Here is a 25296-nt window from a genome sequence, read left to right as displayed (position 1 = left end):
TAGGACCTCAGCGTGTTTAGAGAAAGAAACTATTGTAAAAATCATCATAGAATACAATACATACATAGAATATTACTTTCTTCACTACAACTGCATCTCTATACGTATGTATACAACAATAATGTAATCTGTGAAAGGAGCCCGTTATTAACAGTTCCTGTTAAAGGTACTAACTATAATTTCAGCCCTCATCTTTAATAATTTTCATTTTCAAGAAGCAGAAGAATGAATGAATCACATTTATGTAGTCTGTTTTAACAATAAAACAGTTATTGCCACTGAAAAAGTTGTATGTACGCAACAAAGGTAGTATAATCTCTGCTGGAAACATCCCTACATACACAAAGGTCATACAGTAAACATAAAATATAAATAATGACAGCTTCTTTGTGCACATGACTTATCTTTACATTGCAGTAGAAGATCAAAACTCATCCATCCTAAGTGACGGCACTTTGTTCTTTTCAGTAAAATCTTAAGTGTGGATGAATTAAATATACTAAGCTGCTCTGATGGTGTGTAACACTTCACAATTAAGGTCAGTCGTCAAAGAACTTTTAACTTAATTTACTCAACTGCAATATTACAAGTCAAAGTCCTGCACTGAAAGTGTCACTTGGGTAAAGTTTAAAAGTATTATCAGCAAAGATTAAATTATTACTCTTAAATTATTACTCATAATGGTCATAAAATGTCATTTAAGTGTTAGAGTATTTTAAATGATATTATCTAATTGTTATTACTGATGTAATAATGAGTTAAAGTCCAATATTTATGAATCGTAGTCGAGTAGAAATACTCAAGTAAAGTACCACTAAATCTGTCCTTCCTGTCATTTCTAAGAACATCCTTTTGTTTCGTCTTGGCACACAGCCCATGAAGAAACACCACACTTTGTTTGCTGTACACCGTCTTGCGCAAACATCGTATTCACGCGGAGAAGATGGCAAGTACGACTCAACATGTGACGCATCTTGCGTAACAGGCAGATGAGAATAAGCCTACCGTCTTCATAAATTATAGAAGGGGACCAATGCCCATGCGCGCTCCGCAGAGGACGTTGTTATCCCCTTATCCCCGTTCACATAAACATTTCTCAATATTCAGCGGTGGATTCATTCATCACACATCCTGCAGGTGAGTTCAGGCGAGATGTTTCACACAGTATCTGATCAATTTGCACATTGTCAATGATTGACGGCCTATTGGCCCGCTGTATCGTTAGAAATGTTGTTAATCCGCTGGGATACATGTTGGACACGGGGCGTCATGGATCGGTCTCTGGCTATGTAGATTATTTGTGGATGCAGGCATGTTTTTAAAGGACGATGAGGATGAATGATGAGTGAATGTCTCTGGTCTGTCTTTACAGGAGAGGATGTCCTCCTCTGTCTTCCTCACTGCCCTATTTACTCTCCCCTTTGCTGTGGGTAAGTTCTACCTTTGGTTTTTATTGGTGTAAGTACAATACATTTATATAGATGAAAACACATTTATGATGGGTATGTTTAAAAAATAAAACAGCTATGGGAACTGAAATCTTACCACTCAAGTACTTCATCATTTACTAATGGCTTATATCTTAGTTAGCTACCAGGAAAATAATATTCCTAATTATACTACTAATGATAATAACATTCATTGGATTTCTAGTTTTTCAATGTAATTTACTGTTCATAGTCTTGATTTGTTGGAAATAAATAATGGTTCAATAAACGGAAGCTCTTTTACAGTAAATCAGAAGCCAAGTAGTCCATCTGAAAGTCTCTTTTTCCCCTAAATCAAGTCAGAAAATTGAGTTGAAACATTGAAGAACATGAAATTGAATATTAGGTATGCACAAAAAAAATCAGTAAATGCACGATATAACTTGTAGCAAAGCTTTAAGAATGCACAATTTAACAGTATCTAATTTATTTTTATTTGTTCATCAAGACAGAAAACTGCATTAAAAAGTATACAAAGATTACAGTTTACAGAGTGACTGATTTATCATTATTAACATTCAATAATGAGACAAGACTAGCTATACTGTTACTGTAAAGTTCTGTGTCATCTGTGTGACAGTAATGATAACGTGTATAACCTGAGAGAACATGCGTATTGAAAATATGGAAAAGTGGTCCAAGAATGGTCCCTTGGCAAACACCACGCTTAAAAGGAATTGCAGAATAAGATGAATCTGCTATTACAACAGAGAAAGTGCTATAGGATGGTACAAGTATAGCTCAAAAACCTTCAAACCTACTCAAGTTTCTACAGCAGTATGATCAATAGTGTTTAAAGCTACATTCAAACCTAATAAAACAGGCAGCCAGTCAATGGCGACCTTAACAAGAGCTTACCCTGCCTATAGAGAGCGCAAAAACCTGACTGAAAACAATAAAATGATTTATTAACCATTTATAAGACAGTTATTACGGTATAACCTATAAATACATTTATTGTAATCTGCATTAGAAAGTGGTACAATGAATTCCTTAGAGACACTTCAGTGTATGTGAGCCATGTTTTAATTCTGCTCTCTCCACAGGATGGGCCCCGTTTGGTGAGTCAAATGCCACATTTCATCACATGTCTTTCTCATAGATCGTATCTAAAGGGATTGCTAACTTTCTTTTCCACTTTGACAGGTGAGAATGACGTCAACACGGTGTGTGCTGGGAAAGAATATCGTCTGCCTGTGTACTCGACATCCAGAATGGTGACTTTTACACCAAACTTTAAAGGAACGAGACATGTGCTGCTAAACAAAACCACTGTGAGTCAAAGCGTGTCGCTGCTTGTGCTTTTGTTTCTTTGTCTGCTGTGCAGATTTCTAAATGATATTTGCTGTACAACTGTAGGTAACAGACCCACGGTTTGAGTTTACCAGAGATAAGATGTTAGTCCTGAAAGAAGTGACTCATGCTGATGAGGGACTTTATGCCATCAAACTGTCATCTGGATTCACCTACGAGACATACCGTTTGGTTGTTTCAGGTACGATAGTTTCCACTCTTTGTGAAACTCACCCCTGTTTTTTTTCAATCAAAAAGAGCATTATCAGTAAAATGTGCTTAAAGTAAATGCAGGAAATGGTCTCTTCAGTAACTGATACATAACTATATTTTGCGTTTTTAATAGAATTATTTAATGTTAATACTGATGTAAAATGTAAGTAGCATGTTACTGCTGTGGAGCTACATACAGTTAGTTTAGTTCAATGGTTCCCAGTTTAGGGGACAGGCCCTCTCCAAAGGGTAGATTATGAGACTGAGAGCTCAAAAGATGAAAGTTCTGCTACATAAATGAGTAATTTTTACAACTTTTCTCCAAAATTTGCTTTATTGTTTCTTTTCCTTTTATTTAATCTATGATAATTAGACCTTGAACTATTGTTAAAGGAAATTATCTGAGAAGTTTAAGTGGGAAATGGTTAAAATGCTGACAATTTATGGACTTTTCTGGGGGTTTTTTAATAAGGGATCACGGGGCAAATATGTTGGGAACCCCTGATTTAATCTGTAACAATAGGTTTGATAATAATATGTAAGTAAGTCTTAATCTGAGAAGTAATTTGTAACTGCAACTGTGAATTTGGTGGGTTGAAATGGTAAAAATGGAAGCATAAAGTAGACTTTATAAATATATGAACATTGAAGATTGTGTGTAAGTGACAAGTGTATACAGAGGTATAATAGTATCAGGCCTTTTACAACAACATCACTTCTTCTTCACTCCTTCTTCAGAGTGCATTAAGCCCTACCACAGAAAGTACGGGGAGAACTTTGGGAACGACATCCCTGAAAATGCCACCATACTTGAGTTTATTCCCCGGGGTGCTCCACCTGAGGCCATGCCAGTCGTGTTGTGGAACAGGACAGATCCTAAAACCAGCAATGCGGGCAGGGGGCAACTGATGCACGGGAAGACCTGGGTGGCAGAGAGAGTGACACAAGCAGATCAAGGCAACTATACTGTGAGAGACGGCATGGGGAGGATCGTATCCCGCAGCACCCTCACTGTCCACGGTGAGCAGAGCCCAAAGATGAGAGTTTTAAGAAGCTGACCGGTAATTTTATTCTTGACTTCACGTTCTTATTGACTGCATCTTTTATATTTTATCTTGTCCTTTTCCAATACCCTCTCATACCTTCCATTCGCTACTCTTCCCTTTGTGTTCATAATCCTGCATGTGGATCCAGGTCACTCATTCAATGTCACCCGCTTTACCAAGGAGTCTTTAAACCTGCGCCTCTTTCTTCCTATCCTTCACGCCCACCTCATTTTCACCCCCAACCGTTACCCTGATGAATCCTCCCTCGGCCCTTTTGACCCCAAACCCCCCCGTGGTCCTGTGCAGCTGATCCGTGAGGGCCAGATAACAGACCATGACTTGCGCTACAGGGGACTTATCTCTCTGGGCAGGGATGGCACCACCAATGCGGTCGTCATATCAAGCCTGACCTTAAGGCATGGTGGGCTGTATGAAATTAGAGATCTGGATGGCAATCTGGTGTCCTCCACCTTGTTGCAGGTGATTGGTGAGTACAAGCATGCATTTAATTGTGTTTCTTTATGTACCTAAACTCTTCTTTTCCTCGCCATTCTTTCTGTTGTCCATCCTATCTCTGTGTGTCTACTCTCCTTAGAAAAGGGAGGCAAATGGCGAGCACATCTCAAGTCTATCACCGCCCCTTCTGGCACATTTCTAACAGTGGTTTGTGTCATCGTGGTCCTGAAGCGATACTCAGGCTGCAGCTTCAGACAGATCATCACTGGCTTTAGAAGAAACCGTACGCCACCAGCCAACCCGCCAAGGGTAAACATCCAGGTGAGGAAATTAACCTAAAAAGTTTAGGTTACTGGCCTACAGTTGTGCAGGTACGAGAATTAATATGTTGTGTCCAATGGATGGCATGAGTAATGTCACCCATAGGTTTCTAAAACGCTGTTTTGAAGCTGCACTGAGTTTTTTATGCATCTCTGTGTGTTTATCTGTGTGCAGGACTACAGCCAGCCCAGCCCCGAGCCCTCAGGCTTCTACAGTCACTCACCATCAAAATGGACCCCAAGACCCAGTCCTACACACACTGTAACTGATTTAAATGCAGGATTTCTCTTTTTTGCCTAAAATTGTGTCTTTGCGCATAAACCATATGTGATTGTGTGCTGCTGTTTCTATTTCCAGGGTTACCAGCCCGTCACTGTGGGAAGTCCACAGACAGCAGAGAGCTCCCCAAATCCTAATACAACTACTGAGGTGATACTACACTCAAGCTGTGGGTATTTGTATGTCACAAAGTTAAGTATTCTTTAAAACATATGTCTTCATTCCTTCCTAGCAGGAAACAACTAACGAGGATGATAGAAAGATTTCCTTTCCTGTGCCTGGGGCTTCAGACTGCCTACACTCGTCTGAGGACTGCGTTCAATTCCAGATCAAGAAAGACAAAAACAAAGAAAGAGAGAACAAATCACAGGACTACTTTTCCACACTGCCACTAGACACAGAGACCTCTGAGTCCAGCAGTGTTTACACTTCAGAGAAACTGAACTTCTCATGAGGGATGATGAGACGTAAGGCATGGAGAAACTACAAACTAAAGAAAGACCTCACCTGTGCCTTTTGCATCTTAGCCTAGTTTTAATGGGTCAGTATCCGTATTGCATGTTTCTGTTTTTTCATGTAAAAGACATGCATGAGCTGAGCATTGTGTCTTAATGTCTCATGCATTTCTTGACACTGTTGATGGTGCTCCTGATAAAACCTGCTGTTACCTACCTCCAGACCCTCAAGACCAATATGATCTGCACTGGATTTGCTAAGTGATGGTACATGTATGTTTGTGAGAGTAATGTGATTTCTAGGGCTATGTATACATTATAAGATTGCAGAAGTTTGCAAAAAGGGAATTCTCAAGTAGTATACTATACATTACACAGTAATATATGTGTATATATATTACTAAATATACAGTAATAGTGAGTTAGATTAAGTGTTTTATCGTCCATCTTGTTAACCACTACTAACTGCACCAACATTTCATTATCATAGTAACTGAAGGTTCTGCAGTTCAATGACTTTTGCTATGAAATAGTGTTTTTACTGTTGAAGTAATTGTAGTAATAGTTATGTGAAATGTAATATGTTCCACCAAATATTGCAATAGCCTATTAATCTGTACATTATAATCTTTCTAATCTAGTGACAAAAGAAGTTAGACTGCTGCTTGTGATATTTTTTGATTATCAAAGTGTCATCTCTCAGATTAAAATAAAATGTATCTTTAACCCACACATTTGAGATGCGTTTTTCGCAAACATATTATGTGATTTGGTTACAACAAAGGGTAATTTAATTATTGATTTACTGTACATGGATTTTATATATATATATATAGTTTGTATATAAAATGTCAGGAAAAAGGGACAAAAATAAGAAATAGCAGCACTGGCTGCTGTCATGTTGGATGTACTGCTTCTTCCGTCCCGATTGATCTAAATATCGGCAAAGACTTGGATCATTGGCGGACCTGAGGTAGGCCAAATGACGCCTGGGTTATCTAATAAGCCACCTGTAACAGCACATACCTGTCAATTAAGTGGCCATTGATTAATTAATTATGAAAAACTTTAAGCCTCAGTATCAGTTTTTTTTAACCAGGCTTTAAACATTTTTATTTCTGCTGTGAAGTTGGACATTTGAACATGGCAGCTTTGACTCACCTCTGCATTGGCTTCATTTCCCAGAACTGGAGGTTTCAGCTTGCTTTGCATAGGACCACTGTAGTTTCTTCTTTATGCTTAAAACAAGGAGGGTTAGGTGAGGGGTATTCAGTTGGCTGCAACTTCACTACCATATACCACTTAATTTTACACACCGGACCTTTAACTAAATTTGAGATTGTGGTGTGCAAAGTTAATATTTTGCATATTTATTTATTTGATAATAACTATTATTTAATATAACTACCAAAATTAATCAATCAATCAATGGATTTTTCTGTCTGTCAACTCATCATTTCAGTTTATCATTTCTAATTAATTATTAACATACAGAGAATTTAAATTGCGTGTCCCTCTTATCCTGAGTAAAAGATGTAAAAAATATTTTTTTTAAATATAAAGATATATACAAGCTAAAAGACCTTCAAGAAAAGACAGTGGCAAATCTGGAAAATATAAATATTAAATATGGCGGTATGAACAGAATAAACAATATAAACAGAAACAGTCTAACAGTATGGTGCAGTATAAACAGAATTATCAGTATAAATATAAATATGGCAATATGGCAGTTTTTTGTTGTTGTTTATTTATTTAAAAGGGACAGTGTATATTAATAAACATTTACATGTAAATATAGCCACGGACTAAATTCCAACTGTAGTCCCTTGGCAGGTTGATGTTAAAAAAGAGGAAAAGAAGGACAGAAAAAAAGAAAACAGAAACGAGAGGAAAAGAAAAGAAAAGAAAAAAAGGTTTTCAAGAGAGACACATTACTACAAACAAGGACATTGCACATTAACCCGGAATTGTATAAATAAATAATAAAAGATTCACGAAAGCCTGTGATGTGATCGTATACTGATCACAATGAGTTATGATCGCAAATCTGACTAGATCCAAGCCACACCTTCAAATGTCCCTTAAATGTTAATATTCTGGGACTCTCTCTAATTGAGGTGGGTAGGCTATGATAGGACATTTTGGCCAAATGTAGTTCATCGAAGAGGAACCCTCACAGTCACCTCTGGCAGAGGCTCTGCTGACTCGAGTAGTGGCGTGGCTGAATACCCTCAGTTTAATATGATCATTTAGTGGCGGTGGTGCCAGTCCATGAAGGACTTTAAACATCAGATAAGCTATTTTAAACTTCTTAAAAAGTTAGCAATTTATACTTGGGGAGAATGCTACAGTAGTAATATGAGAATGGCTTTTTGTCTAAAATTTTAACTGCTTTTTTTTATTTATATAAGGATTCAGTATAGACACAGTGACTATAGAAATAAAATTGTTTTATAAAAAATATGAGAAAGAACCACAAATGGGTATAAAGGACTACAATTAAATAAGTGAGTAAGTTTTTTTGGCGGTAGGGGGCAGTGCGGCACCTGTGAGGCTTTGCGCGCTCAGCCACCGGGAGAGAGCGCAGAAGAAGAAAAGAAGCTCCGTGTGTAGCGGCAATGAAAGGACAGCGTGCTGCTAACAACCCGACTAAAACATTAAGTTAAGTGCAAGTTAGCGGCCGTAACTGTCAAACCACAGGACGAGCGTGATCCCATCTTTTAGAAGAGACTCTGAGGACTGCGTCGGGAAAATGTCTTTGGTTTGTGCAAGTAGGTGAAGCTGAATTAATTCATGTGACGGAGGCTAACGCTACGAGCTAACGTTAGCGGCCATGCATTGCCGCCTTCTGCTTCAATGAGACTTCACCGGACTTCTCGTGACTTTCTTTCAAGCTGTTGTTGTTGTTATATATATATTTTTTTATTGATTCTAGTCTCCAACGAGGTGCCGGAGCACCCGTGCGTGTCCCCGGTGTCCAACCAGGTGTTTGAGCGCCGGCTGATCGAGAAGTACATCGCAGAGAATGGGACGGACCCGATGAACGGACAGCCTCTGTCTGAGGAGCAGCTCGTAGATATCAAAGGTGTGCACATGGTTTATGTCGATTATAGGTGTTGGTTCATCTTCATGTTCACTCTGGAGGCTAATGGGGTGATACATTGTGCTGCGTTATACTTGGAAGATATCCTAAATACTATAAAAGCGCAGTACTATTAAATTACAACACCTCTGAAATCTCTAAAACTAAGTGTGCCTGATAAAGTTCCTCCCTCTGAGAGGGCTTTTAAAAAGTTTAATGAGTATGTGTGACCTAGTGATGTGTAGTGTTGCAACTAATGATTTCCATTGTTAATTAATATGAGGTCTGATTTAAAATTATTTTTGTGTCTTTTGTCCAACCAGACTTTTTAAAACTTGAAAATATTCAGTTTACTATCAATAAGACAAGACAGAAAAGCAGCAAATCTTCACAGCTGAGAAGCTGTAATCAGCTGATGTTTGACATTTTTGCTTAAAAAAAATATGAAGTAATTTTAAAAATAGTTGAAGATTAATTGATTTTTGGGCCCAATTGATCATCTGTAATGATTAAATGTTTGCTCGGGCAAATATCAGATGTCGTACAGGAGAGTACTGTATGACTTGGTCTCCTTTCCTGCAGCAGGTATACCTGAGACCTTAAAAATTCAACTGACTGACTTGAGCAAGAAACTATGTATGTCTGAACATGAGCGACTTTTTTTTTCCCCCCCAGTGTCCCATCCCATTAGACCAAAGGCACCATCCGCAACAAGCATTCCTGCTATTCTCAAGTCCCTTCAAGATGAGTGGGTGAGTAGTGTAAAGCCTGAGGAGGTGGCGAAGGAGAAATAAAAGAAAATGCCTTCATACTGTAAATGTTACCCAGAATTTCTTAACTTCACCAATATTTTAATGGTAGTAAACAGTAAGTTGGGTAGAATATACCAATCTTTAAATGACAGTTGATTTTTATTCCACAATTTGATGACTAAAGGAGCAAAAAAAAGTTGTTTTTGACAGCCACTCTAGGAACTGTGCATCAATTTGACACTTGCAAAAGTGTAATATTGTAATATTAAAGCAGCTTAGCGCAGCAGCCTTATCGATTTCAGACAATAAAAAGAGTTCCTTTAATCTTGTTTTCTCTTTTCGGTTCCAGGATGCTGTTATGCTTCACAGTTTCACGCTGAGGCAGCAGCTGCAGACTACTCGCCAAGAACTGTCGCATGCACTCTACCAACATGATGCCGCCTGCAGAGTCATCGCTCGACTCACCAAAGAGGTCACTGCTGCAAGAGAAGGTGAGTCGGCAGCAGTTTGTGTGTCCCCTGTTGGAGGGCGTGAATCGAGCTGTAAAGCACACCAACTCTCACCTGAATGTGCCCCGCACCAGCATGAGTACGTTTTTTTTTCTTATGAGGTCTTTTTTCCTCTTTGCAGCTCTTGCCACACTCAAACCTCAAGCTGGATTGGTTGCCCCTCAGGCCGTCCCCGCCTCTCAGCCGGCTGCAGCAGTGAGTGATGAACTTTTAATTCCAGTCAATATAATACTGATCAGAGATGCTCGTCATAATCTTTTGCAATTCCTCCTCCTTAACAATCTGTTCTGCCTTCTGTATCTCAGGGTGCTGGCGGAGAGCCTATGGAGATTAGTGAACAGGTTGGAATGACCCCAGAGATCATCCAGAAGGTAATTTATTTCTTTTACCTACATAAATAATAAGCTATCCATTTTCTTTAGCAGGTCATAGATGTGTTTCAATGTACATTTTGTTTCTGTTTGCAGCTCCAAGACAAAGCTACTATCCTCACCACAGAAAGAAAGAAGGTAATTATATTGCTCTTCTGTGTTCTTTTTGTCTTTACATCATCTCTAACTATTATAGTACTTATCATATACTGCCACACTCCTTTAACTGCTTAACTGTGTTTCTCCAGAGAGGAAAAACCGTCCCAGAGGAGCTGGTTAGAGCTGAGGATCTCAGCAAATACCGCCAAGTGGCCTCTCATGCTGTAAGTATACATTTTTGCTCAACAGAGTTTAAATTTATATTGGATTGACTTTATGTACGTAGTGTTAACATCTTCTCTCTCTTTGCTGCCTTCAGGGTCTTCATAGTGCCAGTGTCCCTGGTATTCTGGCTCTGGATCTGTGTCCCTCAGACACCAGCAAAGTTCTCACCGGTACATTGATTTCATCCAATCCTGCATCTTTCAAGTTTATATTTTTTTGTGATTTACACACACACACTATAAGCCATTTGTAAACTTTTTATTTGATGTTAACCCTCTTGTGATCCTCAGGTGGAGCCGATAAGAACGTGGTGGTGTTTGACAAGAACGAGGAGCAGATTGTGGCAACACTTAAGGGCCACACCAAGAAGGTCACCTCCGTCATTTATCATCCATCCCAGGTAACATTTTCTTTGTTTCAAACATCAACTAGTCAGATCTTTCTCCAGTAAACCAAAGACCTGCAGAGTATGATCTGTTATTCTTACTTGTTGTTCGCTCTTTCCCCCTCTAGTCTGTGGTCTTCTCTGCATCTCCAGACAACACCATCCGTGTGTGGTCTGTCACCGGGGGCAACTGTGTCCAGGTGGTGCGTGCCCACGAGGCAGGTGTGACTGGATTGTCCCTACATGCTACTGGGGACTACCTGCTTAGTTCATCTGAGGATCAGGTGTGTGTGCAGATTGACAAAAATACAAACAGACGTTGTGTTATATCTGACAGGTACAAGTGCTTTCCTCTCATATTAACTGTGGCATCATGCTAACTTTGCTTCACTGTTCTGCAGTACTGGGCCTTTTCTGATATCCAGACCGGTAGAGTCCTCACCAAAGTCACTGATGAAAGTGCTGGCTGTGGTAAGTGCCTTTATGTCAACGTGTTTCTATTGGTCCGAATAAGTGTCCCCTTGTTGCAGGTGGTAATGTTTCTATCTGCCCCTACAGCTCTCACCTGTGCTCAGTTCCACCCTGATGGTCTCATTTTTGGCACTGGGACGGCTGATTCTCAAATCAAGATCTGGGATCTGAAGGAGCGCACCAACGTGGCCAACTTCCCAGGCCACTCTGGCCCCGTCACCTCCATTGCTTTCTCTGAGAACGGATACTATCTGGCCACAGGTTGGAACCACTAACAGCATTTTACACAGTGTAGCTGCTCATCTTCGATATGCCAGTGTTCTACATCAAGTTGCAAAGTTGATTCAGAACACTGGAAATATCAGAAGTTTGTAAATATATCACATTAACCTGTACACAAGGTTTGAGTGTCTTCACAGTTTGGTTTTGCACTAAAGGGATGTGTATTTACTTTACATTTGTTGTAAATACCCTAACATCCTTGTCTGGTGCTGTGCTCCAGGTGCCCAGGATAGCTCTCTGAAACTGTGGGATTTGAGGAAACTGAAGAACTTCAAGACCATCACCCTGGACAACAACTATGAGGTAGGAAGTTGAAGGGTTCTCTCCTAAGAGATGAAAGCTACGCAAAAGATGAAAAGGCTGTTAGTGTGGTTATGTCTATAGACTTGACTGGGGCTAAGTTAAGCACTTTCTGGCTCTAGCTTCATATGTATTTTACAGAGATTTGAATCTATCTGAATCTCATTCTTCATTTTCTGTTTCAGGTGAAGTCCCTTGTGTTTGATCAGAGTGGTACCTACCTGGCTGTAGGAGGATCTGACATCCGTGTCTACATCTGCAAGCAGTGGTCTGAAGTCCTCAACTTTACAGGTGAGGGGGGAAATTGCCAGTCTATTGTCCAGTATGCACAGCGTATGGTGTGTGCTCTGAGGAAGTAGCAGATTGTTGACCTTTCTTTCTCCTCTCTGATTATAGATCATACAGGACTGGTGACTGGAGTGGCCTTTGGAGAGAACGCTCAGTTCCTGACCTCTGCAGGAATGGACAGAAGTCTGAAATTTTATAGTTTGTAGAAAAGGATAAATTCAGGATGGAGAACAGCTGAGCTGAGAAGTATAGAACAGTCTCTTATTTCTGAACAGTCACTCTCCTGGACACTGACTTGGTATAGATCTGTAATTTTTAGGAAAAAAAGAGAGAAAAAACCCACAGCTAACTTTGCTTCATTAGTGTTTGTCCCCAGGAATGAGATTACATTTTCTGCTATATAAAACCACAACAGTCATGGTCAGGATAACATGTTGGCATTGCAAGTCTGAAGTGTAAATGATGTGAAACGAAATACAGAAACCAGTGTAAAACCCGTGTCTGATTTGCCAGCAAATATGATTTTACTGTAGTATTTTTGTTTTTTTTGTGTGTGGGGGGGGAGGATTTAAAGTTGCTTATAATACTCTGAAGTGTTGATGTACACTGTCGGGAGTTAGAATTGATGTGACCACAATCTGCTTCGCTTCATAATGTAGATCAGCTTCATTACAGTATCTTTAGGATAAAATAAAAAATACATCTGTAGTGACGTACAGTACAGCTGAGCAGAAAATTATTGTATCAGAACTGTAAACAGGTGTATAAGATTCATAAGATAAGATTCAGTCCTGTGTGAAAAATTTAGTCTTCGTTAACCTCTGTTTCATTTAAACTTTTGTCTTTTTCCAATTGTATATTTCTCATTATTTGCTATTTTACCTGTTGCAACTCTGCCCTTTTACAATAAAATAAAATATCTTTTGTATGGCCATTCATGTGTTTGTCAGATCAAGACCAAGGGCACCGTTGTCCTCTACAAGAAGTATAATTTTGGTTTATGACCAATTCTACTGTAAGTGGTACGTGCATTTACAGCCTCCCTATCACGTTCCAATGTATGCTTTGCCCGTTGTTGGATGTTTGTGTGCAAAATGTGCAGTTTGACACCTGCAGATTATGGAAAGTTTATGCACACACCATAAATTCTTGTTTAAAACATCAATAGTTTCATGGGTCCAGTATGCAACCAGCATGTGATATGGAAACATGAAACAACTTCTGCATATCAACTGAGAAATGACTTCAGTGAATCAGAACACATCATGTGCCCAGCAGTTAAACTAGAAAAGTATTTTTATTCATAGGTTTTTCAATAAGGGGAAAAATAAACAGATTTTATGAGTCCTTAATAACCAAAGTCAAATTTCCATGGGGACAATGAAATGCATATCTATGTATTTTTTAGTCTATAACTGCTAATTTGGGAGGACTTTGTTTATTTTTAAGTGTTACGTCAATGTTAAAACTGGTCTCAGCATAAATTACAATGAATTATAACGGCACATTTTATGTCTTGTTTGTTGTTTCAACTTTTTATATTACCCTTACAACCCATTCAGGGGCTACTGTTGGGCCCCAGACCACAGTTTGAAAACCTGTTTTAAAAGATATCTGGACAGAATAACATTGCCAAAATGGTGTCAGACAAGGGGAACACAACTTTAGGAGCAATATATATATTTTTTTTTACATTTTACGTAGGTCATTATTCTAGGAGGTGTCTGAAATCTAAATTTACTGCTCCTATGAATGAACAAGGAGACAACATTTCTGATGCCTGCTGTTAGTTAAATGAGAGTCATGCCACTCATTTAATTATGGCGTTGCTTAGTAACTTAGTAATGTTTATCTAACCAACTAACTCCACACATGATATCTATTTTCAAAAATATGACAGAAATAATCACAGAGCTCACGTTGGATGTTAAACTTTTTCCTGTCTTTTAGTGATGTGTCAGTGGCGAACGAGCTGGTTTAAAGAGCCGGCTCTCTTAAATGAACGATGGGAGTCATTCATTTTTATTTTTAATTTATTTATTTATTTTGTTTTGTTTTTTAAAGTAATACTGTGAGCTACCAAGCTCCATGCATGCAGTGACTGAATGATTTGCGTGTGTGCTGCTGTGCATCCAACAGTCAATAGCTGCCCTTTTTTTTTTGTCCTTAAGTATTTATAGGTGTAGCAGAGCGGTTCTACAATTAAGTTAGTACATTGACTGGGTGGTTTGAGAGAGTCACAGGGGTCTGTAAATGCAAGGAAAACAAGTGGCTACAGCAATTTATTGATTTATTATTTATTTAAAACCAAATTAAAAAGTCTGCTAAAGGATACTCCGCTGCCACTGACATTGTGGGGGTATGTTATGTGCTATTGTGTGTACTATTATGTGTCCTGTGTGTTTTTTGCTTTGTACTGTTTGTTATTGTGCTGTAATATGTTTTAATTTTGTCTGCCGAAGGGACTGCAGATGAAAAGTTGCTGTAAGCTAACTCTGGTGCAGTACATCAAATGTAATCGTTTATGTTTTAATACTATACATGGTCCCATTAAATAAATAAATGGAAAAAAAAAGATATCAGGAAATATTTCTTTTTGTTTTTTTACTTTTTAATACGTAGAAAGGGTGTATTGAATAATTTAAGTGATATCAGAATCAGAAATACTTAGAAATACTTACTTACTTTATTAATCCCCACAGGGAAATTGTTTAAATGTGTATGTGTACTGTCAGCGCGTTTGTTGATTTGCATAGAGGAATTCTATAGCTGAATTGTTCCTTAGTACAAGTATTTATTTAGCATCAGGACACCAAAATGTTACATGTACATGGACCTCTTTTTGTTCAGCAAATCGCAGTCTGCAAGCAGTTAGCTGCAACCAACTTTCCAAAAGAGAGTGTCTAACTTACACAAAGTTATATAGTATGTGTGCCTATCTCATTGGTCCAGAAGCTGTTGGGGAGCGGCCCTGGTTTAAACTTGGCTCTCCCTTGTTGGTGCACAGGCTGGTCCCGGCCTCTTGGCACTCAGCTACTCCAATTGTCTTCAGCCAGCTTCCTAAAGAGGAGCAAAACCTAACTCCCCCTTCGATGTTCAGTTGTACCTAGTCAGCGATCTGAGACCTCTATCTTACAGTATGCCTCACATGACTAACTGCATACTGAACTTTTAAGGGGTTTGACTTTTTGACCCTGACGGTATCTTGTCCCTCTGTTTTCAACCAGCTGATAATCAGAGTAGCCCTCTGTTCTACAGATGCTGTTTCAATCCTGTTTCAATCAACTGGGGGGTGGCAGTAGCTCAGTCCATAGGGACTTGACTTGGGAACCGAAGGGTGGCCGGCTCAAGTCCCGCATGGACTAGCAGCTGGAGAGGTGCCAATTCACCTCCTGGGCACTGCCGAGGTACCCTTGAGCAAGGCACCGACCCCCCCCAACTGCTTGCTGGGCGCTCCTCAGGGGGGCTGCCCATCACTCCAACATCCCTCTCCAAAATTGCATGTCTATGAGCCCTTGTACTGCATGTATGTCTGGGTTAAAAAATGCATGTAAAAATTTAAATAGAATGTAAAAAGAATTTCCCTGTCGTGGGATTAATAAAGTATATCTTCTTCTTCTTCTGATAGAAGTGGCCTTCTGCTCTATGGATCTATAGAAACTAGGGTGATGAGTTTGCAACACAACTTACAGGTCACACAATACAAATATAAAACATTTTATTCTAACAGTACCCATACGAATCATAAGTCAAACCAAGTGGTGGTATCTAAGTGGTAAAAAAAGAAAGAAATGAAGAGCCGTTTTTGGGAGTCGAAAGAGCCGACTCCCTAAAAAAAAACGAACTTCCCATCGCTGCCTTCTTTGCCGCCATTAAAGTTAACTGACAAGCTCCATAGACCTCTCGTGGCCAAACAAGAGAACGACGTCAACCGTCACGTGAGGCCGCAGTAACGTGACTGACACAAACGGGAAGTGGTGGAGCCGAAAGCGAGAAGTTAAACTCATAAACACGTCGGGTTAGCAGTCACCGGTGTGTCCGTCAGTGGACAGCCCCGAGAGACAGCAGCAGTTTGGAGACCGGAGACGTCGAGCAGCAAACCTAGGTGAGAAACCTCGTCTTTTTTAAGCGCATGTGAAGCTGTTTCTAAGCACCGTGTGTGTGTGTGGACTGACAAATCAAACCCTTGTGATTCCTCCTCATGGAAATTCCCTCCTCTTCTTTTTAATGCTGTAACCTCACAGATTTAGTCTGGTTGGAAATCTTTTTTATTGGCATGTTTCTGATGACTGTGGCGGAAAAATGTCCAGCCTATAAAGTTAGTCAGTGACACATGATAGAGATGAGACTGCAGGCTTATTGCTCGTTTAATGTGTATTATTATATACTAGTTTTATTTAGTAAACTCACCGTCTTCTTCCAGCTTATAACTTAATATGAACTTTATATAGGTAGACCTGGCTGCAGCTGGTGTAGTCTGACCTCACTGCCTCCATGAAGGTTATTGATTAAGGTTTTATTGGAGGAAAAAAAAGAGTTGACTCAACTTCATGGTCATTTTTGAGGCTGTTTGGAGGTATTTCCCCCAATCCACCAACCCTCATTCATATACAATGAGGCTGGTCTGAGTATAACACGATACAGCTCGAGGGCACCACTAACTACAGCATCCAAAAATGAGCAGAAACTTTAAAAATAAAGTTTGGGTTTATTGCGCTTGAGCTTTTGTCTCTGCAGTGCACAATATCCTGCCAACGGACTGTATTTTTCTATATGTAGCAGTGTTATTTTAGTGTTTTATTCAAAGATTTCATTTACAAATGAAGTAAAAACTGTGCTAATATTGGCAGAAACATGTCAATGCAACAGTGGAAATCCCACCTAATCATCACAGTCAGGAGGGCTTGATGCTTCCCCTTTCTTTAGTTTCCACTCATGTGCTTCTGCATTGTCACTGACAGGCTTTCATTGTCCTATCTGACAACAGCTGGCCTATGTGAAGTCTTTATTTATTTATTTAATTAACTCCTTCTCTTCCTCCTGTCATATCCATCATTCCTCTGTAAATTCTTTCATTCTTCAGGCAGCTATGGGCTCCATGTTTCGCAGCGAGGAGGTGTGCCTGGTGCAGCTCTTCCTTCAGTCCGGCTCGGCCTACAATTGTGTCAGTGAGCTGGGAGAGCTGGGCCTGGTCGAGTTCAGAGATGTGAGTAACTTCAACTCAAGGTCTTACCAGTCAGCTACTGTTTGGGCCACATTTATGATTAAAATCAGATCATTATTCTAATTTTCAGTAAAAAAAAAAAAAAGCCACTCTTTCTGGTTATCTTATTTTTGGTACTGGTAGATACCTTGTGGAGTCACCTCTGCTGCATTTCTAAATCTGAGCTCAGGTCAGATGGTGAATGGTGGCTACTTTGAGTCACTGTGAGACACAGCAACATTTTCCTTCTCTCTCATTGTGATCATGAGTAACCCTGATGCCCTCTTCCCCCTCTGCTCTCCTGATTTAGTTAAATCCGAACGTGAACGCCTTTCAGAGGAAGTTTGTTGGCGAGGTCCGACGATGCGAGGAACTCGAGAAAACGTTTAGTAAGTATTTACTCATTGCTCCAGCTATATTTTCATCCATATTCTTCAGCAGTTTTGCCCTCTTCTTACACTATGATCACTTTACATTTCAATACTTTTTATACATCATGCCACTTTTATCCTCAGTACTTGTCTGTTTTGAAGGTTGATTGTTTTTTGTGTTTATCGTGTAGGTTATAGATATTTTTGTCTGTTTATTGTTTTTGTTTTTTTTGCCTTTTCTACTTTTTTCAAATTCTTCTTCTTTCTTCTGCTGCTGTATAAAGTAAATTTCCCCATGGTGGGATGATTAAAGTATATATAATCTTATCTCTCTGACCTTCTCTATCTGCCCTTTAGCCTTCCTGGAGCAGGAGATCAATCGTTCCCTCTCTCCACCCTTGAAGGGGCCTCTCCCCCCACCATGTCCAACACCGTTGGCCCCTCAGCCTCGCGAACTCATCACCATAGAGGAGGAGAGCGAGAGGCTGGCCAGAGAGCTCAAAGAGGTGGGCGCTTAAAACGAGGCTGAGATGATAAATCAAAGAAAAGGTTCTGTTGTCTTGCAGTATCAAAAGAGGTAGAACTTCGTAGACCTGACAGATTTCTATCCGACGTGTCTCACTAGGTGTCCAGGAACAGAGACAGCCTTCGAGCTCAGCTGACCCAGCTCTGTCAGTATCGAGGAGTCCTGACCAGGACACATTCTCTCACAGCCTCACAGGTAGTTAAAAAACTTTTTTTGCTGTGTTACAAACTAAAAAATACAAAAATAAAATCTTAATCTTAATAATTCTTCTCACAGGCACCACCACCTGTACTGGAAACCCAAGGCCTATTTGACAACCGTCAAGATGTCCACCTCAGGTAGATCTCATTAGCTGAAATTACCGGTATGTGCTTTATGTTTTTAATCTACATTTAACACATTTTCTGCTTCATCTCTGCTCCTTCAGTTTTGTGGCGGGAGTGGTCCATCCTTGGAAGGTCCCCTCATTTGAGCGGTTGTTATGGCGGGCATGTCGCGGTTATATTATCGTGGATTTCAGAGAAATGGAGGAGCGACTTGAGCATCCAGACACGGTGAGAACTGGGAGGCAGTTATTTCTGTTACGGGGATAATCTCTGATGATTTGTTGCATCTATTGATTTTTTTTTTTTTTAAATGGGTATTTTATAAGAGTTGTTTTCTGTTTTTTTTTTGTTTGCAGGGTGAAATGGTGCAATGGACAGTGTTCCTCATTTCCTACTGGGGAGAACAGATTGGACAGAAAGTCAAGAAGATCTGTGATTGGTGAGTAAACTTGTGCATAGGTTAGATTTAAAAAAATGTTTTAATACACTGCAATGTCTGAATATCTTTTTCTTTTCTTCCCCTCCTCACAGTTTCCGCACACAGACATTTGCATACCCTGAGAGCACTGCTGAGAGAGAGGAGATTCTCCAGGGACTTCAAGGCAGAATTGAAGATATCAAATCAGTAAGTGTAGTACATGTTTGTAAAAGTACATTGACGCAGTCACCAGGACGTACTCTCTTTTGTAATGTCTGTATCGCACTTGAAAGTACTAGAAAGCACAAAAATATAATGTGCGTTTTCTTTAAAGAACTGTTTTTTCTGTTCAGTACTTCTGAAACATGTTGGTTCGTTTCCCTTTTATTTCAGGTGTTGTCGCAGACGGAGTCCTTCCTGCAGCAGCTGTTGATGCGTGCAGTGGCCGTGCTGCCCCAGTGGAAAGTGCGAGTGCAGAAGTGTAAGGCGGTTCAGATGGTGCTCAATCTCTGCAGCCCTTCCGTCACTGACAAATGCCTGATCGCTGAGGCCTGGTGTCCCACTGCCAAACTGCCTGAACTGCAAAGCGCCCTGAGAGAAGGAGGGGTAAGACACCAGCAGAATCAGAGTTGTAGATAAAGGACACTTGGCATAAATCACTAAAAAACATAATCACTCAATTTTATCCAACCCATCTCTCTTCCTTTTTAGAGGAAGAGTGGCAGTGGGGTCGACTCGTTCTACAACCGCCTGCCTTCATCCACCCCTCCACCCACCTTGTTTCCCCTCAACTCCTTCACAGCTGGTTTCCAAAACATTGTTGATGCCTACGGAGTAGCCAGCTACCGTGAGGTCAATCCAGGTATGTCGGCACACCACTGAAAAAAAATGTCTTCAGTCACAAGCCAAAGAAAGCTCGACCTTGCGCATTTTTTTTCTCTCTTTAAATTAAATTAAGTCTTGCCTCTAATTGCCTTTGCAGCGGTTTACACCATAATTACATTCCCCTTCCTGTTTGCTGTGATGTTTGGGGATGTGGGTCATGGTTTACTGATGACTTTGGCTGCTCTCTGGATGGTCCTTGAGGAGAAAGACCCCAAACTGAAGAACAACAACAACGAGGTAAATCACAGGGTATTGGCGCGCAGCGCTCATGTCTGCAAAAATTGTAAAACAAAAGTGCTGAAACATGTCTTTGACCTGGCGTATTGTGTTTCAGATCTGGAAGATGATGTTTGGAGGAAGGTATCTGATTCTGCTGATGGGTCTGTTCTCTGTCTACACTGGAGCTGTTTACAACGAGTGCTTCAGCAGAGGCCTCAATACCTTCAACTCAGGGTGGCACGTCGGCCCGATGTTTGACAAGAACATATGGAAGTGAGTGCATTTTATACATTTTTAAGTTTTAATTCTTGTTTTTTTTAGTTGACTCCAACGTTCTTGCACTTTGTTTCTTGTCCATCTTACCTATTTCTATGGTATGTCTCTCAGTTCATCAGTCCTGGCAGCGAATCAGTACTTGTCAATGGATCCTGTTGTGCCTGGTGTTTTCACCAGCCCCTATCCATTTGGCATTGACCCGGTATGGTCCTCACATTCCTTAAACCTTCTGTCACGGTCCAGTTTCTTTTGTACTGTCATCCTAATTCTGTCATGTTTTGTGTCATTGTCAGATTTGGGGGCTGTCCAACAACAAACTAACTTTCCTCAACTCGTACAAGATGAAGATGTCTGTGGTCATCGGCGTCATACACATGACTTTTGGAGTCTGCTTGTCATTCTTCAACTACTGGTAAGGCATCTTTTTTTTTTTTTTTTTTTTTTGATCCATTCTTGTTGCTTTTCATGTGTATCCTGACTTGCCTTAACATGTCCTTGTTCCTCTTGTTGTTGTTTTTCTTCAGGCACTTCGGGAAGATTAGCAGTGTGTTCTTTGTGCTGATCCCAGAGCTGTTCTTTATGCTTTGTCTATTCGGCTACCTGGTGTTCATGGTGATATTCAAGTGGATTGCCTACACGCCCGCCCAGTCCAAAATTGCTCCGAGTATACTTATCCACTTCATAGACATGTTCCTCTTCACAGACAACCCTGAAAACCCACAGCTCTATACAGGACAGGTGTGTGTGGTTTGCTCATTTTCCTAAAAAGGAACATATCCGTGTTTTAATGTTCTACAGTTTACTTACACTTTACATACCCAGCAGCCAAGTTGATTGTTTTTATATCGCCTCTGTATTTATTTTGTCCATACAGTATGAAAAATAACCTTAAGGGTGTTTGAAACCTCTTTGAGACACGCAGCTCATCACAGTGAACATTGTGTCTGCTTTATCTTATGTCAAGACTTTTTCATGGTTTCTGGGTATTTTTGAAAAAATATCCCAAATTTGTGCTTCAAAGCATCTCATACACAACATTTAGTTAGTCAGCAGCTCTTTTCATGCATAATATTACCATATTTCACTTTACTTGTGTCCTCTGGGTTTTATTTTCCGACCATATAGCCTGCGAATGCAGTACACAGTGCTGTTTGGCAGATTACTCTCAAACCTCAGATGTCAAAGTTTCCCAAAAAAAAACGTGTGAACAAACCAATCTAAGACTGTAAAAATGATCAGTGCTTTAACTGCTTTCACAAGCAATGATAAAGTAATTGCTGCTCATTCTTTAAAATAACAAAAATGTAGGGGAATGCCAGTTTCAAGTCACTGCATGGTAATTTTAATAGAGTGTTAACATGAACTGAAACCAGCGAACATCTGGAAGGTCGAAATAAAAATAAACCCCACCCATGGCATGCTATTTGTAGTACATTTTTTAAAAACACCAACACTGTTCTTGAACGCTGAACTCATCATCATATGTTGCTTAAAATATTAACAGCTGGTCTTGTAACTCTTCACGTGTAGCTTGTGGTGCAGAAGGTCCTGGTGGTGCTGGCACTATGTGCTGTCCCGGTCCTCCTACTAGGGAAGCCCATATGCGAATACATCACATTCAGGAGAAGACGACGTGATATTGTGAGTCTGTGTTGGACTTAAAAAAAAAAATCTTTTTTTTGGAGAGTTGGATGTATTTTCTGACCGTTTTCTGGCTCTCTGCGACATCAGGAGGAAGATAGACGTCTGCTGCTGCCTGACGAGGGATCCATCAACACTCGTCAGGGGGAGGTGGACGAAGGAGCAGCTGAACGGGTAAGAAAGAAGTCTTTGTAAATGTACTAATCAGAGATGTACTGCTGTGAATCTAAGTGTTTAAACTGTGCTGTCTGCAGGAGTTTGATGCGGCAGATGTGTTCATGCATCAGGCCATCCACACCATAGAGTACTGTCTGGGCTGCATCTCTAACACCGCCTCTTACCTCCGACTCTGGGCTCTCAGTTTGGCACACGCACGTTAGTGACACACTAACACACACAATACACCATCATCCTCCTGTGATAGACACAGTCACACACACACTTCCTCTCTAAAATCACTCATACTGTTCTTTTATTCAGCCAGTTTTCCGATGGTTGTCTGACGGTGAGCCATTTGTGTCTCCGCAGAGCTGTCTGAGGTGTTGTGGGTGATGGTGATGCGCCTTGCCCTGAGGTGGCAGGGCTATGTGGGCTCTGTAGTCCTCTTTGTTATTTTTGCCTTCTTCGCGGTGTTGACTGTCTCCATCCTGTTGGTTATGGAGGGACTCTCAGCTTTCCTGCATGCGCTCCGTCTGCACTGGTAAGGATGCGAGGGAGGGAGGAGAAGACTAATATATAATAGAATATATTTTTAAAGGTAAATTGTCTTGTTGCCTCTAAACTTCACCGACCATGTCTCACAAAGAAGAATTAATATGTTGGCAGGATATCTGCGCTGAGTAACATCTTTTTCCTTTTTAATCCATGATTAGGGGGAAGTTAGTCATGTTATTTATGGACTTGCAAGACACCAAAAACACAAACTTTGTCTTGCATCTCACGCTGCAACAAAAATGGATCACCTCCTAAAACGCAGCTCAAGTTTTGATTATCATCTAACCAGTAGAACTCACAGCCATTTCAAGTGTAGTCCTTAAAACATGAAATGCACTTCAGCTTCAGTCTCACCTAAATAAAATCTAAACCTGTCTGTTCCTCTAGCTAATGGCCGTGTACATAGCTGTGCACACAGAGATCTTTGACTTTGGTCGTTACACGTTAGAATTTAAACAAACGCTTCACTCAAACCAGAGTTATCCAGATCAGTTACTAATCCATCCACAGAGTTTCCCCAGACATGTCTTTCTATTATTGGCGTACATGTTGCACTCTGTTAGTCACCGGACAAATGTGATAGAGGGGATGAATGGGCTCAGCAGATTTCATGGCAATCTGCCTGATTGAATTATGCATCTTGCATGTGAAGTTGACTTTTTTTGGCTCAGCGAGGCTCCAAATTGAAAAAGGGTTCATTCTCAGGGTGGGGTGAATGTGCTCAGTTCACAGCTGCACATTAGGTTTTGATATGTCTTTTGTTTTTCTATGTCTTTTCCTGTTTTGTTTGTTTGTTTGTTTGTTTGTTTTTTGTACATAATGTGGTACAAAGGTCAAAGCACTGAATCAGTCATGTGTAAGTCAAGTGTTCAGCTTTGTGTCTGGACAGTATTGTTGCTGAAGAGATGTAAAGAAACGAATCATGTGTTGTTTGCATTTGCTGTCACATGTTAACGTTGCCTCTCTGTCTTACAGGGTGGAGTTTCAAAACAAGTTCTACAGTGGATCAGGCTACAAGCTGAGCCCTTTCTCTTTCTCATCTCTGATCAATGCATCAGCTGCTATATGATCGATCGAATGATTACTCAGGCTTGCCAAACAGTTATGTTAACTTATGTATATTATTGAGTACTTGGATTACAACTACATACACCAGAATGATTGTCTCTCCGTCTGAACGATGTCTTTCTATTGCCTGTCGGATATGGAATGGTTTAATTCACTTGCACAATGATCATGATGGTATAGACTGTTATTTCTGCATCGGTAGAATCAAAGTGAGCCCCTGTGTAATGGATTAAAGTTGCATTATATGAAATGAAAAAAAAACTACTTTTGTATCCCCTTGCTAATTTTTTCACTCAGTGTTATGTACTGCTTTCTAATTACAGTAGTTAAAAAATAGCAATCATTTACTTTTTACTTAATGAACATAAATTATCGACATCAATTATGAAAAGGGAAACCACACCAATTAACGAATCTGTTCTGCAGTTTAAGGGAATATATGGTTGTTGAAATGGTGTGTTGTGCTTTAATCAGCCAGTCCTGTAGTATTCTTCAAATGACAGCAGGGAATTATCGGAATAATCTTCACGAGCCAAAGATACTTTCCCCCTCATCGCCATGTCTTCCGAACATACACAACAGATATTCATTGATAGGAAAAGTTTTTTTCATGTGCCTTACTGGAACTGATTGCTTTTTTTTTTTATCCACTAAGTCTTTCAGACAGATCATAACATTCATTATCATGCCACTATTTTGAACAAACTCTGGACATGTATCTCTCTTCTTTTTTTTTTCTTCTTTCTGACGATTTGCACTGTAAAATGGATCAGCTCCGAACTGAAATTAAATGATTTTCTTGTGTAATCTTATTGTGGGAATGCTGTATGTGTTATGTAGTCACACCATTTATTGTGTCACATGTTTACGACTAATTTGTGAAGTTAGAGATGAAGTGTTCGAATTCTTTACTAGGTATAAGGAGTGTTATCTATGTTCTTTATGTAAAAATAACCTGAAGTCTAGCAGTCAAAAGCATACAAAATTAAGTATTATCAGCAAAACATATAGCACACATTTAAAGTATCTATTAAATATAATGGTGTATATACTCCATTATTAGAATGTATTGTTGATGAACCTTCATTTTAATGTATAGACTAAATCTTTATACTGTTATTGAGAAAGACTAGGTGGAGTTCACTTCCCTGTTATACTGTCATATGTTAATGTCTAAGAATGTATCACAGCTTTAAGACAATCCATTTGGTATCATATGTAAAATGTTTACTTAGTTACTAGAACTATCAGATAAATGTATTGGTGTAAAAGTGTCTTTAAAGGGTTAAGTAAAAGTGTAAATCAAATCAAATTAAATTTGATTTTATTTGT

The 25296-nt window shown here is 39.8% G+C and overlaps 3 protein-coding genes across 6 annotated transcripts; all 3 read left to right on the top strand.

Annotated features, from left to right (window-relative positions):
• The first annotated feature begins 1014 nt into the window (after positions 1–1014).
• Positions 1015–6282, top strand: LOC104933264 (uncharacterized). 4 transcript variants are annotated; one of them, XM_010748669.3, is made up of 11 exons: positions 1033–1137; positions 1373–1430; positions 2534–2548; positions 2634–2761; positions 2847–2982; positions 3732–4013; positions 4188–4526; positions 4635–4816; positions 4991–5077; positions 5174–5245; positions 5328–6282. In XM_010748669.3, exons 2-11 carry the CDS (start codon positions 1379–1381, stop codon positions 5547–5549), a joined length of 1515 nt encoding a protein of 504 aa, XP_010746971.2. In that variant the 5' UTR covers positions 1033–1137; positions 1373–1378; the 3' UTR covers positions 5550–6282. The 4 variants fall into 4 exon arrangements, with proteins under 4 accessions (XP_019109279.1, XP_019109277.1, XP_010746971.2 ...); XM_019253734.2 differs by having other exon boundaries at positions 1015–1137; positions 2534–2761; positions 5331–6282; XM_019253732.2 differs by having other exon boundaries at positions 1015–1137; positions 2534–2761.
• Positions 6283–8104: 1822 nt separating this feature from the next.
• Positions 8105–13251, top strand: prpf19 (pre-mRNA processing factor 19). Its single transcript, XM_010748667.3, has 16 exons — positions 8105–8324; positions 8489–8638; positions 9311–9387; positions 9737–9878; positions 10018–10091; positions 10202–10267; positions 10364–10405; positions 10516–10590; positions 10686–10761; positions 10882–10991; positions 11105–11260; positions 11378–11447; positions 11535–11708; positions 11950–12032; positions 12215–12320; positions 12426–13251. Exons 1-16 carry the CDS (start codon positions 8306–8308, stop codon positions 12521–12523), a joined length of 1518 nt encoding a protein of 505 aa, XP_010746969.1. The 5' UTR covers positions 8105–8305; the 3' UTR covers positions 12524–13251.
• Positions 13252–16239: 2988 nt separating this feature from the next.
• On the top strand, positions 16240–24771 carry LOC104933261 (V-type proton ATPase 116 kDa subunit a). Its single transcript, XM_019253782.2, has 21 exons — positions 16240–16422; positions 17401–17523; positions 17831–17909; positions 18249–18397; positions 18517–18612; positions 18694–18755; positions 18845–18971; positions 19100–19182; positions 19275–19368; positions 19555–19767; positions 19873–20023; positions 20144–20283; positions 20381–20538; positions 20653–20743; positions 20835–20953; positions 21066–21279; positions 22072–22182; positions 22273–22356; positions 22437–22557; positions 22711–22882; positions 23872–24771. Exons 2-21 carry the CDS (start codon positions 17407–17409, stop codon positions 23963–23965), a joined length of 2475 nt encoding a protein of 824 aa, XP_019109327.1. The 5' UTR covers positions 16240–16422; positions 17401–17406; the 3' UTR covers positions 23966–24771.
• Positions 24772–25296: the final 525 nt, after the last annotated feature.

Source organism: Larimichthys crocea, chromosome I (assembly GCF_000972845.2).
Source record: "Larimichthys crocea isolate SSNF chromosome I, L_crocea_2.0, whole genome shotgun sequence".
NCBI classification, from domain to species: domain Eukaryota; kingdom Metazoa; phylum Chordata; class Actinopteri; family Sciaenidae; genus Larimichthys; species Larimichthys crocea.
The sequence above is the reverse complement of the archived record's forward strand: the minus strand, read 5'-3'. Positions and strand labels throughout refer to the sequence as shown.